At 41.0% G+C, this 16,225-nt stretch overlaps 1 protein-coding gene across 3 annotated transcripts in view; it reads left to right on the forward strand.

The window, feature by feature from the left end:
* The window catches only part of tmem245 (transmembrane protein 245), a 209,956-nt gene that overhangs the window by 64,610 nt on the left and 129,121 nt on the right, over window positions 1-16,225 (forward strand). For all 3 annotated transcript variants that reach the window (XR_013576178.1, XM_078538661.1, XM_078538662.1), the window contains exons 5-6: window positions 4,722-4,934; window positions 14,855-15,024. Coding sequence is in view for 2 of the 3 variants with exons in the window: in XM_078538661.1 (XP_078394787.1) it covers window positions 4,722-4,934; window positions 14,855-15,024 (383 nt within the window). In the remaining variant the exon portion in view is untranslated. The remainder of the gene's footprint in view (window positions 1-4,721; window positions 4,935-14,854; window positions 15,025-16,225) is intronic.

Raw genomic sequence — 16,225 nt, forward strand, 5'->3', positions numbered from 1 at the left:
TAATGGTCCATGTTGATACCAATGACTTGGATAGGAAAGGGAATGAGGTCCTGAAAGCAGATTTTAGGGAGCTAGGAAGGAGATTGAAAAGCAGGACCTCTAAAGCAGTAATCTCAGGATTACTCCCAGTCCCATGCGCAAGTGAGTATAGAAATAGGAGAATTGAGCAATTGAACACATGACTGGAAAGCTGGCCGAAGAGGGAGGGTATTAGATTTCTGAGGCATTGGGACTGCTTCTGGGAAAGGTGGGTCCTGTACAAGCCAGACGGTCTACACCTGAGCAAGACTGGGACGAATATCCTCACAGGGAGATTTGTTAGTGCTGTGGGGTGTTTAAACTAGATTGGCAAGAGGCTGGGGACCTGAGGGCAAATTTAGAGCAGGGGATGGGAGATGGAGAATTAGTGAGTAACTCTGAAAGACAGAAGAAGCACAGGTTAAAAAGTGTACAGCACGGGAATTTGGCAGTGTTAAAAGGTGTACATGCAAATGCAAGGAGTATAGCAAATACACAAGTCAGGAGTGTGATCGAACTTTCTCCACTTGCCTGGATGAGTGTAGCTGCAATCCATCAAGTCCAGGGGATTTATCAGCCTTTAGCCCCATTAGTTTCCCTAGTACTTTTTCTCCAGTGATAGTTATTGTATTTATTTCCTCCTCTCCTTTTGCCCCTTGATTATTTAGTATTTTTGGAATGCCGTTAATTGTTTCTTTAACCAATAATGTTACATCCCCACCTTTTTTATCACCCCTCTATCCTGCCTGAAAATTCTGTATCTGGGGATATCGAGCTGTCATTTTTGCCCCTCTTTAAGCCAAGTTTCTGTTATGGCAATGATATCATGCTACCACGTTAAAAACAAAAAACTACTGCGGATGCTGGAAATCCAAAACAAAAACAAAAACAGAATTACCTGGAAAAACTCAGCAGGTCTGGCAGCAACGGTGGAGAAGAAAAGAGTTGACGTTTCGAGTCCAATGACCCTTCAACAGAACTGTTCTGTTCTGTTGAAGGGTCATTGGACTCGAAACGTCAACTCTTTTCTTCTCCACCAATGCTGCCAGACCTGCTGAGTTTTTCCAGGTAATTCTGTTTCTGTTTTTGTCATGCTACCTTGTGTTTATCTGTGCCCTCAGCTCATCAGTTTTTTTTTATTGTTTCATGGCATGTGGGTGTTGCTGGTCAGGCCAGCGTTTATTGCCCACCCCTAAATGCCCTTGAGAAGGTGGTGTTGAGCTGCCTTCTTGAACCGCTGCAGTCCATGTGGTGTAGGGGCACCGCAGTGCAGTTAGGGGGAGAGTTCCAGAATTTTGACCCAGCAACAGTGAAGGATGGTGTATGTCTTAGAGGGGAACTTCCAGGTTGTGGCGTTCCCATGTGTCTGCTGCTGTTGTCCTTCTAAATGGTAGTGGTCCTGGGTTTGGAAGGTGCTGCCTAAGGAGCCTTCCTGCAGAGCATCTTGTAGATGGTACACACTGCTGCCACAGTGCGTCGGTGGTGGAGGGAGTGAATGTTTGTGGATGGGGTGCCAATCAAGCGGGCTGCTTTGTCCTGGACAGTGTCAAGCTTCTTGAGTGTTGTTGGAGCTGCACTCATCCAGGCAAAAGGAGAGTATTCCATCACATTCCTGACTTGTACCTTGTAGATGGTGGACAGGCTTTGAGGAGTCAAGAGGAAAATCACTTCCCCACAGGATTTCTAGCCTCTTACCTGCTGGGTGTGTACCCATTTCACCAGTCTGTCCATGTCCTGGTGGAATCTATTACTATCCTCATCACTATTTACTACATTTTTTGTTTTTGTACCATCAGCAAAATTTGAAGTGATGCCCTGTACACCCAAGTCCAGGATATTAATATATATATTAAAAAGAGCAGTGGTTCCAACACCACTGCACTTTTCCCTCCAGTCTGAAAAACAGCTCTTCACCACTGCTCACTGCTTTCTGCCCTTTAGCCATGTATTCGCTTAGCCACTGCTCCTTCAATCCCGTGGATTTCAATTTTGCTAACAAGTCTATTATGTGATACTTTATCAAATGCCTTTTGAAAGTTCATATGCACATCAACCACATTATCCTCATCAACCTTCAACATTCCTACATCTAAGAACTCAAATCAAGTTAGTCAAACACTATTAATGCCTTTAACAAATTAATGCTGGCTTTAATTTATTAACCTGTAATTTTCTCGAGTGCCATTCATTTTGCCCTGGACCATTGTCTCTTTAAAAAAAAAACCCCACCAATGAAGTTACGCTCTGGCCAATAGTTGCCAAGTTATCCCTCTACCCTGTATTGAACAAATGTGTAGCATTTTCAATCTTCCAGTCCTCTGGCACCACTTCCATATACAAGGAGGATTAGAAGAATGTGACCAGAGTCTCTGCAATTTCCAACTTTACTTTCCTCAGTAAGCTAGCATGCATCCGATAGGGGCTGCTGAGTTTTTTCTATTTTGAGCGCTACCAACTTTTTAAGTGCCTCTTTATCTACTTTTGCACCATTCAATTTTTCTACTACTACTTCCTTTACTGAGGCATTGATAGTATCTTCTTTGAAGATGTCCCATTGTTCATCTACTGACTTACACATCAACCTTTGATTCTGATTCACCTGTGCCTGGTCCCAGTTCAGCTCACTGAAATTAGCTTTCATCCAGATGAGTATTTTCACACTTGACTTTTCCTTGTCCTTTTTCACAACTGTTGTGTTCCTAATAAGAACATAAGACCATATGAATTAGGAGCAGGAGAAGGCCATCCAGCCCTTCAAACCCTGCTCTGCCATTCAGTGAGACCATGGCTGATCTTCTACTTCAACAACATTTTCCTTCTCTATCTCTGTATCCCTTGATGTTTTTAATATGTAGAAACCTACGGATCTCAGTTTTGAACATACTCCACGATTGAACCCCCAGAGCTTCTAGGGCAGAAAATTCCAAAGATTCACCACCCTCTCAGATTGAAGAAATTTCTACTCATTTCAGTCCTAAATTATGCTCTTATTCTGAGACTGTCCCCTGGTTCTAGACCTCCCAGCCATGGGAAACATCCTTCCTGCAACCACTCTGTCCAGCCCTGTAAGAATTTTGTACGTTTTGTGACATTGACACTGACATTGTAATCATTGTTTCCCAAATGCTCCTCCACTGAGATGTGCTCCAACACTGCTTCCTTGCTCATTGAGTGGGAAATCTACTGATCCAGAAGATTCTGTTGTACACATTTCAGGAACTCCCCCTCTCTTTACTGTTTACACTTTTTTTTTCCTAGCCTATATTAGGATAATTGAAAATCCCCCATTATCACTACTCTAAAGTTTTTACATCTTCCTGCAATTTTCCTGCAAATTTGCTCCTTTGTCGTCTCCTCATTATTTGCTGACCTATTGTATACATCCAGCAGGCCACGTTTGGTCCTCAATTCTAACCAAATAGATTTTCTCTTTGAACCTTTGTCCATTGCTCCGTGGTAGTGCTGCAACAGTACGTTGGATCAATATTGCCACCCAACCTCAATTTTTTTCCTTCTCCATGTTTCTTGAATATGTTGTAGCCAGGGATATTAAGTGACCATTCCTCCCCTTACATGAGCCAATAACAGAGAATGAGTTTCCTCTATTGTCACTGTATCATAATCCCATGTGGCTATTTGTATCTGCAGCTCAAGTTTATTTACCACATGCCATGCACTTACGTACATGCACTCTAAAATCATCCTAGCCTACTTCATATTTCCCTCCTGTTTGATCTCTTCTATTACTGAACTGCTCTTTATTCTAATGTTGTTTGTCTCTTCCTCTACACCTTGTATTTCCTCAGTAATTCTTTATCCTGATGCTCCTTCCCTCATAAATTAGTTTAAATCTCCCCCCACGATGCTAGTTCCCTGTGAGAACATTGGTCTCAGCCTTGTTAAGGTACAACCCATTCACTCAGACTGGTCCCAATCCCCTAGGAATCTGAAGCCCACACTCCTGCACCATTTCTCCAGCCAAGTGAGAACCTGTCTTACCTTAACTGCTCCTGTACTCATGAGCATGTGGCACTGGGTGCAATCAAAAGATTACTACCTTGAGGTCTTGCCCTTTAACTTTCTCTCTGGTTCTTGAAACTGTGTGCAACCACAAACCTTTCCCTACTATCATTGGTTCCGACATGGACCACGACTTCTAGCTGTTCCCTCCCTCCAACAGTAAAATGTTCTGCGCCAATTTATTGATCAGATGATCTAATTCATTATGAGGGAAATTGAGACAAATGATCCAGAAAAATTGTTCATTGTGGTGACTAATTTATATACCAGAGGACACAAGTTAAAATTAAGAGTTAGGATAGAATATTTTTAGTTAAAGAAGAATCATTGTAGAATAGATTGCCATGAAAACCATTGAAGCAGACAGCATAATGAATTTAAGTCACGAGCAGATGCATTTATGGAATGACAGAGCAACAAAATAATTTAGAAGATGGATAGGTGGGTAGATACATGAAAGAGTGACATACTTGATGGAGTCCTATTGTTTTGTTTTCTATTTCTAAAAGTTCTTGCCTTTTGAAGATGATCTTTTTGTTAGCTGAAATTTGGCAGTTTAGTTAATTTGGAGCCACTCTGAATCAGATTTAATATTATCAACATGCCCATTTCATTTTATAGACGCTTGTAAAGGTCCCATTGCTGATTTAAATGTGCAGTAATATTTCTTTTTTTCTCATTAGGATCAATTGAAACGAGTGACTTCAGTTCTTCCTCCTCCTCCTCATCCTCCTCCTCGTACACTCCATTAGGAATACCAAGACCTCAAATAGTATCGTTTATGAAGAAGAAGAAAACGAGTGACATCTATTTTGTGATGCTTGTCTGGGCCATCGCTGTTGTACAGATCTGGCTGAACCTTTGGATTCTCGAGTTGCTCCCAGTACCAGTGGCTGGTAATATCTTTGATCCTGTCACACCTCCACCTAACATTCTCTGACCCTAGCCTTCTGTGCATCTCTCCTTCACTGTTCCATAATGACTGTGCTTTTGACCCTCTACATGCTTATGCCCTGAGATTCCCACTCTATATCCTTCTATCTCTTCTTCCTCTTCTCCTTTAAGACCCACTTTAAAGTCCACCTCTTTGACCAAGCTACCCTCTAATATCTCATCTGTTTTCCTGGGTTCCATTTTTGTTTTTTTATGTTGAAGGTGGTGTATAAAGGCAAATTGTTATTGCAGCAGACCTTACGATTAATCATTCAGTCTTTAGAAATTTAAAAATCAGTTCTAAGTTGATGGACAGCTGAATTGTAGGATTTGTCTAGACCTGGCTGTTAATGGTGAAGTGTCTAAAGCAGACCAATAAAATTAAATTCCATGGGTATGTCCTTTTTTTTTCTCTTCCTGGACACCCCAGCCATGCATGCATTGAAATGGTAGTTGGATAGCTCCTTGGGTCTCCACTGCTGGTCTGAGTTAGCCACTAGGAGATATTTGCATGTGGGAGCCTGATACAATTCCTGTTCTCTGCTTTGTACCTTGCCTAAGCAGCATGGTTGTTACTAGGAACTAAACAAATGCATTCCACCACCATGAGTTATTATGCTTTGACACACTAACTCAATGGCATTGACTGTCTTAAGTAATTTTTATGCAGCTATACTGATGGCACACTGCATTTAGGCAGTGAGTAGTTGAGCTGTATAGACCTTGGAAGCCTCTGGTTGGATTTCTTTAGCTGATCTAAGCTAATGCAGCAGAGAAGAGTGGCACTAGTGATACTGTAATGGATTTGCATGCCTATGAGTTAGTGAGGGAAAATTCATGAAGTGTCTGTTCTCCAGGGATTGCAATTGGAAATGTAGATATGTGGATGTTGGAGGCGGACACTGTTCCTCCCACAGTTAAATAGTCTGCTGGCTACTTTACTAAGTTATTTGGTTGTTTGATGGCTACTTAGATGAGTTATCGCCCAAAAACAAAAAAAACTTGCATCTATATAACCATGTCAATGTCTTCAACAGATCCCAAAGCACTTCACAGTCTAAAGAATTATTTTTGAAGTATAGTCAAATGTTATGGAACCAAACATTACAGTCTCTGAAATGGTATGGAAATAAATAACCATTTAACAGGTGTTACTTTAGCCAAAGGGTGAAAACAGTTACTAAATGAGAGCAGGGCTAATGAGAACCATTGTTTAAAATCTGGATTTAGCACACAATTTGGTACTAGATGCTGGTTATCATAACTTGAATTTGCCTGGACGTGCTAAAGCAGAAACCTGCAGGGATCAGAGGAAAGCAACTTGTGCTCCATTCCATTGCTGCTGCATAAGTGGTGCTGCTTTGTCTGTCCTTTTATCCTCCACCCATTCCTCATCCAGACCAAGGGGCACTCCTGACAAGCTCCTGTAAGTTGGATTAGGTGAAGTCCTTGGAGAATTTGTGGAGTAAATGTTGCTCGTTTGTTGATGAAAACTTGCCAAAGTGCCTCAGAAAGTCTCCTGATGTGTTTGAGGTCCACTTCACAGCCCTAACAGCAAGCTCAAAAGAAATAGGATCAGGAATAGGTCATTTGGCTCCTCGAGCCAGTTCCTCCATTTAATAAGATCATGGCAGATCTGATTGTGGCCTTAAGTCAACTTTCCTGCCTGTCCCTTATAAACCCTTGACTCCCTGGAAATCAAAAAGCTGCCTAACTTGGTCTTGAATATATCAATGAGCCAGCCTCCACTGCTCTCTGGGGAAGAGAATTCCAAGTACTACTGACTATCTGAGAGAAGAAATTCCTCTACATCTGTCTTAAATGGGGGACCCCTTATTTTGAAACTGTCCCCTTTGTTCTTGATTCCCCCATGAAGGAAAACGTCCTCTGAGCATCTACCCTGTCAAGCCCCCTCAGAATCTTATATGTTTCAATAAGATCATCTTTCGTTCTTTTGCACTCTGACGAGTATAGGCCCAACCTGCTCAATCTTTTCCCATTACACAACCCATTCATCCCAGGGATCAGCCTAGTGAATCTTCTCTGAACTGCTTCCAATGCAGGTATACCCCACCTTAAATAAGGAGACCCAAACTGTAGATGTGGTCTCACCAATGCCCTGTACAATTGTAGCAAGATTTCCCTATTTTTGCACTCCATCTCACTTGCAATAAAGGCCAACATTCTATTTGCCTTCCTAATTACTTGCTGGACCTGCATGCTAACTTTTTGTGATTTACGTATAAGGATAACAGACCTTTCTGCACTGCAGCATTCTGTAATCTCCCACCAATTAAAAATATTCTGTTTTTCTATTCTTCCTGCCAAAGTAGGCAACCTCACATTTTCCCATGTTATACTCCATCTGCCAAATTTTTGTCCACTCACTAAACCTATTTATATATTACTTTGCAGACTCTGTGTCTTTCTATCGACTTTCTTTCCTACCTATCTTTGTATCATCAGCAAATTTGGCTACAATAGTCAATCACTTCATTCAAGGCATTCATATAGATCATAAATGGTTGAGCCCCAGAACTGATCCCCTGTGGCTCTCTCCTAGTTGCAGTTTGCAAATCTGAAAATGACCCATTTATCCTGACTCTATTTCCTGTTAGCTAGCTAATCCTCTATCCATGCTAATTTATTACCCCAACACCACGAGCTCTTAGCTTGTACAGTAACCTTTTTATGGCACCTTATCAGATGTATTTTGGAAATCCCGATGCACATCTACTGGTTCCCCTTTATCCATCCTGTTTGTTACATCCTCAAAGAACTCAAATAAATTTGTTAAACACTATTTCCCTTTCATAAATCCATGTTGACCCTGCCTGATTGTGTTATTATTTTCTAAACGTCTTGCTACTACTGCCTTAATAATGGATTCCAGCATTTTCCCAATGACAGATGTTAGGCTAACAGACCTATAGTTTGCTGCTTCCTGTCTTCCTCCTTTCTTGACTAGATGTGTTACATTTGTTATTTTCAAGTATGCTGGGACCTTTCCAAAGTCTAGGAAATTTTGGAAGATTACAACCAATTCATCTACTATTTCTTCAGCCACTCCTTTTAAGACCTTAGAAATCAGGCCATCATATCCAGGGGACTTGTCAGCCTTTAGTCCCATTCATTTTCCGAGTACTTTTTCTCCAGTGATTGTTTTAAGTTCTCCCTCCCTTTTGCTGCTTGATTTTCTACTATTTTTGGGATGCTCTTTGTGTCTTCTACTGCGGAGACAAATACAAAGTACTTGTTCAAAGTTTCCTTGTTTTCTATTATTAATTTCCCAGTCTCATCTCCTAAGGGGCTAATGTTCACTTTAGCTGTTCATTTTCTTTTTCTATACTTGTAGAAGCTTTTATTGTCTGTTTTTATATTTTTTTTGCTAGTTTACTCTCCCACTTTAATTTCTCTTTCTTTTCTGTTAGCCACCCTTTGCTGATTTCTAAAATTTCCCCAATCTTCTGGCCTACAACTAATCTTTGCAGCCTTAACTTCCATAGTTAGCCACGGATGGTGTGTCCTTCTCATAGAGTGTTTCTTTCCCAGTGGAATTTATGAAATATAGTGAGCATAAAATGATGTACCTTTTGAGTAGCACTTTAAATCCTCATTAATGCTGTGTTTACTCCCAAACAGTTGGTCACTGTTGGTGGGTATTAAGTCAAGTACTATCCATCAAAATGCCTTGGAGCCTCAAGCACTAACACGTATTTTCAGTGGCAATTAGCCCCTCAACAAGGCTTCGGCTGGCTGTTTCTAGCTTAGACCAACTCCTTTATCAAGATGACATCATAGACTAAACATGGGGTAAACCAGCGTTTCAGCTCAACACTCCGCCTTGGAAGATCATTAGCGCCGAAAGTATCTGGGGAGAATTGCCCCTGTATGTTTCACTGGTCTTGGTTGAGGGATAAATGTTAACTAGGATCAATTCTTCTGCTTTTTTTTGAAGAGTGCACAGGATATTCTATATCTACTTAAATGGGCAGACAGAACTAAGCTGAGACATTAAACCGTCACCTTTGGCAACGCAGCACACCGTCATCACTGCACTCTGCTTAAATCCTGGAGCAGGGGCTGAACCGACAGCTTATGACTCAGAAGCAAGAATGCTATGACTGAGACAGGGTGACACTTTGGCATAGAGCTATGCTTTTTCTCCTCCTTTGACAGATTTTGACACTTTTATGGAGCAGTGGGATCACTTATCTATGACAGTGCTTATCTATGTTGGCTGTTGTATCAAACCTAAAGAACAAAGACAAACTTTGGCTTTTTTTCTTCATTACTGTAAAGGGTTAACTCTAATAATAGCTCCTTACACGCACACAGTCGCTATATCATAGTGATGTCACTCATTGAGAGTGAAAATCACTTGAGAGAAGCTGTAGTTATCGCTTTATGTTCTGTAACCCCGTATATAGTTAGTTATGTAAATAAGAGTTTTGAAGGAAAGACCACTGCCTCCAGCAAGATGATCTCTAGAGTAAGAAAACCAATGTCCCCTGAGATAACCCAACAATAACAGATGGTGGCAGCAATGACTACAGCCACAGAGGAACAGAAAGAATCAGTGAGAAACTGCCTAAAGAGAAGCCCAGGAGCAGCAGAGAGCAGCGGGTGAAGAACTTCAAGCCAACTCAGCAACCATACTGGAGAAGGAAGACACAAAGACAGCCCTGTGACTAGCAAGGCAATCAGCATGGGGAATGGCAACCTCAACCCATGGTGAACAATGACTTCTAACTTGCGTCTCCCAGAATCGTTTCAAAACGTAGAGGGCCCCAGACAGGCAGAGCAATGGTCAAACTGGAGAAAAGCATTTTGCCTGGTACCACAACACTTTAGATCTTTCAAGTAAGAGTAATGAAGATTGGGTTAGCCCTGTGTTATATCCTGTCAGTAGCATTTTGGTAAACATGCTGGCCAGACAGGGTGAATGAAGAGACAGCCTCTTACGAGGATATCATCGGAATCTTTGACTCGTACTTTAGTCTCCATCATAGCATTGTAATAGAGAGGGAAAACTTTAATGGATGCCGTCAAAAATAGAGTGATGGAATAGATTCATTCAGCAACGATCTCTATAGTTTGGTTGACATGAACATTAAAGGACGACTTGGTCAGAGATGGAATAGTCGTAGGTGTGTTAGATAAAAACCTCTCTGACTTTTTACAATCTTGGGAAGATTTAACACCAAGTAAAGCTTTGCAATGCCAGGCAGACCTAAGATTGGAGACAAAATAAGAGTCTCTGAAAGGGGTACCAGGGAAATCCCACAGGAACAACCCGATGAAGTTGTTCAGTTTGTGGGCTGTAAAACTGAAAGTACACCCTGGCAGCAAGCAGAGAAGTGCAGTGAAAAGGGGCCAACTGTCATTTTCCAATGTTCCCGCTGTGGCAGGAAGAAGGTCCACAGACGTGAAGAATGCCCTACCTGAATCACACGTTTCCATGGGTGTGGCAACATTGGTCAATTTAAAACGGCATGTCCTTTGAGAAAGCCTGTGTTTACAAAACAGAAGGAAAAATCTGCTAAAGGAAGCTACATTGGACAGATACAGAAACCAGACAACCAGGAAATCACCTTCCTAGGAGAAATAAAAGCAAATACTGGAGTGCTAAAATTGAGGTTAATGTTTTGTGAGAGGGAAATCATGTTCCACCAATTTATTGGAGTTCTTTGAAGAAGTAATGTGCGGTAAATACAGGGGAACCAGTGAATGTACTGTACTTAGATTTCCAGAAGGCATTTGATATGCAAGATTATGGAGTGCTACTCAAAAGGCAGAGATTAGCACTAAATTAAAATGCTCAGAGAGCCGGTGCAGACACGATGGGCCGAATGGCCTCCTTCTACACTAATAATTCTGTGATTGATAAGGTGCTACATCAAAGGTTATTGCAGAAAATAAAAGCTCATGGTGTGAGGGGTAACATACTGGCATGGATAGAAGATTGGTTAGCTAATAAGAAACAAGAGTAGGTATATATGGGTCATTTTCTAGTTGACAAGATGTAACGAGTGGTGTGCCACAGGGATCAGTGCTGTGGCCTCAACTTTTTACAATTTATGTAGCTGACTTGGAGTGAAGGGATAGAAGGTATGGTTGCTAAATTTGCTGATAATACAAAGATAGATTGGAAAGTAAGTTGTGAAGAGAACATAAGGAAGCTATGATAGGATATAGATAGGTTAAGTGAGTCTGCAAAGATCTGGCAAATGAAATATAATTTGGGGAAAAAGTGAAATTGTCCGTTTTGGCAGGAAGAATAAAAAAGAAGCATATAATCTAAGCAGTGAGGGATTGCAGAGCCCTGAGTTGCAGGAGGATCTGGGTGTTCTAGCGCATGAATTGCAAAAGGTCAGTATGCAGGTACAGCAACTAATTAGGAAAGCCAATAGAATGTTATCGTTTTTATTGCAAGGGGAATTAAATACAAAAGTAAGGATGCTTCAGTTATACAGGTGATACCACATCTGGAATACTGTGCACAGTATTGGTCGTCTTCTTTAAGGAAGAATGTAAATGCGTTGGAAGCAGTTCAGCGAAGGTTTACTAGACTAATACCTGGAATAGGAGGGCTGTCTTATGAGGAAAGGTTTGACAAGCTAGGCTTGTATCTGCTGGAGTTTTGGCGAGTAAGAGGTAGCTTGATTGAAGTCTTTAAGACCAAGGGGTCTTGACAGGGTGGATGTGGAAAGGATGTTTCCTCTTGTGGGAGAATCTAGATCTAGGGGTCTCTGTTTAAAAATAAGGGGTTGGCCATTTAAGACAGAGAAGATGAGAATTTTTTTCTCTGAGGATTGAGAGTCTTTGGAACTCTTCCTCAAAAGGTGGAAACAGAGTCTTTGAATATTTTTACGGCAGAGCTGGATCGATTCTTGATAACATTTCAGCCCCTTGCTTATTGGGGGTAGGTGGAATGTGGAATTGAGGTTACAATCAGACCAGCCATGATCTTATTGAATGGTGGAGCAGGCTTGAGGTAACAGCATGGCAGGCAAATTGGAGGCCACCCGCCAGCCCACCTGTGGCTGCATAATTAACGAGGTGGGAATGGGACAATAAAGCATGAAAACCCGCCATTGCAGCTGGCTGGTGAAACAACTTTTTTCCCACCCGCTACCACACTTTGTGCAAATCTAGGATGATTCTACCCAATGGGAGAGAAGCATCTAAGAGAGGAGTTGTAGCTATCTCCTGATGTTCTGTAACCTTGCATATAGTTAGCTATGTAAGTAAGAGTTTTAAAGGAAAGACCAAGATCTCTTTTAGACTAAGAAAACCAATGTCTCCTTAGATAACCCAACAGCAACAGAATTACCATTCGTCTGCTTAATCCATGACTCCCTCCTCTTGCCCTCGCCACTGTAATCTCCAACAGCAAGTAAGAGGAACTCATGGGCCTCTTTCTCATTAAGATTAAGAGCACCCGTTCAACTACATCTGTCTTATGCACCTCCCATCTCATTTCCTATGTCCACCAATCCAAACACCCCTCAAGACTCCCTCCACCCTAGTTCCAAACCCATGATTTTCTTCCCTACCTTCCCACATGTCCTCTCTGAGCTCATGAGACCCGCTTCTTGCTCCCTTGACTCCAGTCCCACTAAAACACTGATGACCCATCTTCCCTTCCTGGTTTCCATGCTAGCAAACTATTACATCATCTGAAAACCCAAATGATTGCAGGTGCTGGAATTCTAAAATAAAAACAGAAAATGCTCAAAATAGGCAACAGATCAGGTAGCACCTGTGCAGAGGGGTTAATGTTTAAGGTTGATGAGCTTTTATGAGTGTTTCCAGCATTTTCTCTCTTTATCCGAACTCCAATTCCCTTCCCTCTTTAAACCTTTGAACAAAGTGTTGTCATGTTCCAAATTTGTGCCCATCCTCCTTCATGTTTGAATCACTGTAATCATTTTTCCACACTTATAATAGCGCTGAATTGGCACTAATCAAAGTTGCTTGATATTCTTTGACTAACAATAGTGCATTATCTCACCTTGACTTCTCTGCAGCCTTTGCTATAATTGACCACACAACCTTCTTCTTGTGCCCCTCCCCTGTTGCTCAGATAAACGTGGCTGTGCTTGGTAGTTTCCATTTTTAGCTACCTGAGCATCTTCAGGTGTGCTTCTCTTACCGCCCTTGAACCATTACCTCTGGATTCTGCCAAGGATGTATACTTCTGCTTTTCTTCTGCTTCATCAATATGCTGCCCTGCGGAAGCCTTGTTCAGAATCAGAGGGTCAGGTTCCACGCATGTGCTGATGTCATCTAGCTTTATCGCTCTACCAACTATCTTGATCCCTCCTATGTTTGTAATGCAGTCCTACAGCCCTCTGAGATCTATGTTCCTCCTACTTGAGCCTTTAATGCAGACTCACTCCCTTTACCCATTGGTGGCTATGCCTTTGTATCTGGGCTTTTTGCTCTAAATTCCCCTCCTGAAACCTCCCTGATTCTCAACTTCCCTCTCAGTCAAGTCACCTCTTCAGTAAAACCTTTCGCCATCTTTTCCAATCATTTCCTCTTTGGCTTTGCATCTATTTATGTCTGATAACACATCTGTGAAGTGCCTTGGGAAGTCTTTCTATGATAAAGGTGTTATAGAAATATAAGAGCAAAATACTGTGGATGCTGGAAATCTGAACCAAAAACAGAAAATGCTGGAAAAACTCAGCAGGTCCAGCAACATCTGTGGAGAGAGAAACAGAGTTAACGTTTTGAGTCCATATGATCCTTCTTCAGAACTGAAGAGAAGTGGAAATGTGATGAAATTTATACCTTTTATGGCGGGGGGGGGGGGGGGGGGGGGGTGGAGCAGGTGAATCAGGATAGAGGGCCAGGATAGGCGGAGACAAGGAGAGATTGACAAAGATGTCATTGGCACAAGACAAAGGAAGTGTTAATGGTAATTGTGAAGATAGTGGCATAAAGGTCAGAAAGCAGAATGTGATAATAGCAGAACAAGGGTAGCATTGTGTGAAAGAACAACATGGAACAATTGACAGATGGCCCTTTTGGGGATGGGATAGGGGGAGGGGCCGGTGGTGGGGAAAAAAGGATAGAAAATGGGATAAAAAAGGGGCTAAAACCATGGATAAATGAATAAAAGTAAAAATACAGCCTTCTGAACTTAACATTGAGTTCAACAGCTTCAGACAATGAACTCTCTCCTCTATCCCTACCCCTTTTTTAATCCCCTTTTTTCTACATTCATTTTTATTATTTATTCACTTATTTTTATTCATTTATCCAGGGTTTTATCCCCCATTTTAATCCCCTTTTATTCTCCCCCCCACCCCATCCCCAGAAGGGCCATCTTTTACTTGTTCCATGTTGTTCTTTCACACAATGCTACCCTTGTTCTGCTATTATCGCATTCTGCTTTCTTACCTTTACACCACTATCAGCACCTTTGTTAGTCCTTACCACTACCATTAACACTCCCTTTGTTCTTTAGCTCATGACATCTTTGTCAATCTCTCTTTTGTCCTCACCTATTGCTGGCTTTCTATCCTGCTTCACCTGCTCCACCCCCCTCTTGAGCAGTATAAATTTCACCACATTTCCACTTCTCTTTAGCTCTGAAGAAGTGTCATGGACTCGAAATGTTAACTCTGTTTCTCTCTCCACAGATGCTGCTAGACGTGCTGAGTTTTTCCAGCATTTTCTGTTTTTGTCATAGAAATGTAAGTTGCTGCTGAGGTGCAGTACAGCTATTGTTCCATTTGAAATGGAGAACCAATAACAATATTAGTCTAGTTAAGGAACATGAAAATAAATTGTCATTGCTGAATTTATTTTTGGCTGTTTGGTGTTTATATTTTTATGAAGTATTCTTAAATCCTTTTTTTGGTAACAGTTTGGGGGCTTAAGAAATTGGTCCTACGTTTTGGATTAATGAACTTTGCAGAGAGACATATTAGTAACTACTGGAAGATTCTGTCAACCTTTGTTAAAGAAAGACAGGATGCCCTGGCTCCGAGGCCAATCAGAGGACTTGGAAGAATCATTGTAAAGGCTGACAGCAAGGTATGTTTTATAGATCATAATCTTCGAACTAAACCATTTAAGAATGTCCCCCTCTTTTTTTCCTCTGACTGACAGGACAGGGAGGATTGTCAGTTTCAAACTGCTTGGAGGTGCACAGAAGGGACGACAGCTAACATGCTAGCCCATCTTTTTCTCGCTTTGTTGGCACCTGATTAATACCATCTTTATCAGTTTTAGACATGATTAAATGGTTCAAAATTAGATTTTTTAAAAAAGATCCATGTTTAAAGACATGATGAATGATAATGAATTGGTCATGAATGAATTGCCTCAATGCGTGCATTTCGAGTACTATTTTTCAGAGTTGGCTTGAACTTACTTCTTCTCATTCTCATCTTCCTTTTTCATGCTCAAGTAGAAATTAATGTTCATCTTATTAAATTTTAATTGTAAAATAAAATAATCTTTATAGATGTCCAGGCTGGTTTTGATCTTAAATTCACAGATCTACTTGCTTGCATTTTGCAAAATGAATCCTGGCACATTCATGCAATAAAGCAACCAGGATTCTGTAAATGTCTTCATATATTCAACAGAGCAATGATACTCATTAATGACCTCTGATTAAAATATTTGCCTCTGATTTCTCTTTTCAACTCATCAATGAATTATGTGTCCATCAGTAGAGATTTTGGACGAATTGATTTATCACTTCATCAGATAATATCCAACTTGTAATTATATTAAATATTGAGATTTATTTTTATCATCTGTGTAATATTAACCTGAACATTCAGGAGCGTAAGAATGGAAAATGTTCTGCATTCAAGTGGCTGGTCCCAAATACCCTTCCTTTACCACTGCCTCAAAGATTCATCCAGTTCTCTCTCATATCTTTCCCCACTCTGTCTCGTATATAACCTATCCACATATTGACTACTCTATAAAGTAGTTAAATCTGAACTAATTGTGCATCTTCCCTTTGTTAAACCTGTGACTGATCCCCTACTTCTATGTTTATGGCATATCCAGCATGTCATCTAGGTTCAATTTATCTATTCCCTTAAGAAACCTTTGCTGTAAGGTAAACAATCTTTTGATCTTTAGCTCTACATATGGTTTGGATGCCATAAGCTAAGCAGCTCCTTGGTTGCTCTTTTCTGTACTGACTCCTACATCTGGATATTCTTACAGTACGACAGCCCCCAGTATTAGACACAGTAGTCCACATCTGGCTGAG

Source organism: Cetorhinus maximus, chromosome 3 (genome assembly GCF_964194155.1).
Source record: "Cetorhinus maximus chromosome 3, sCetMax3.hap1.1, whole genome shotgun sequence".
Lineage (NCBI taxonomy): Eukaryota > Metazoa > Chordata > Chondrichthyes > Lamniformes > Cetorhinidae > Cetorhinus > Cetorhinus maximus.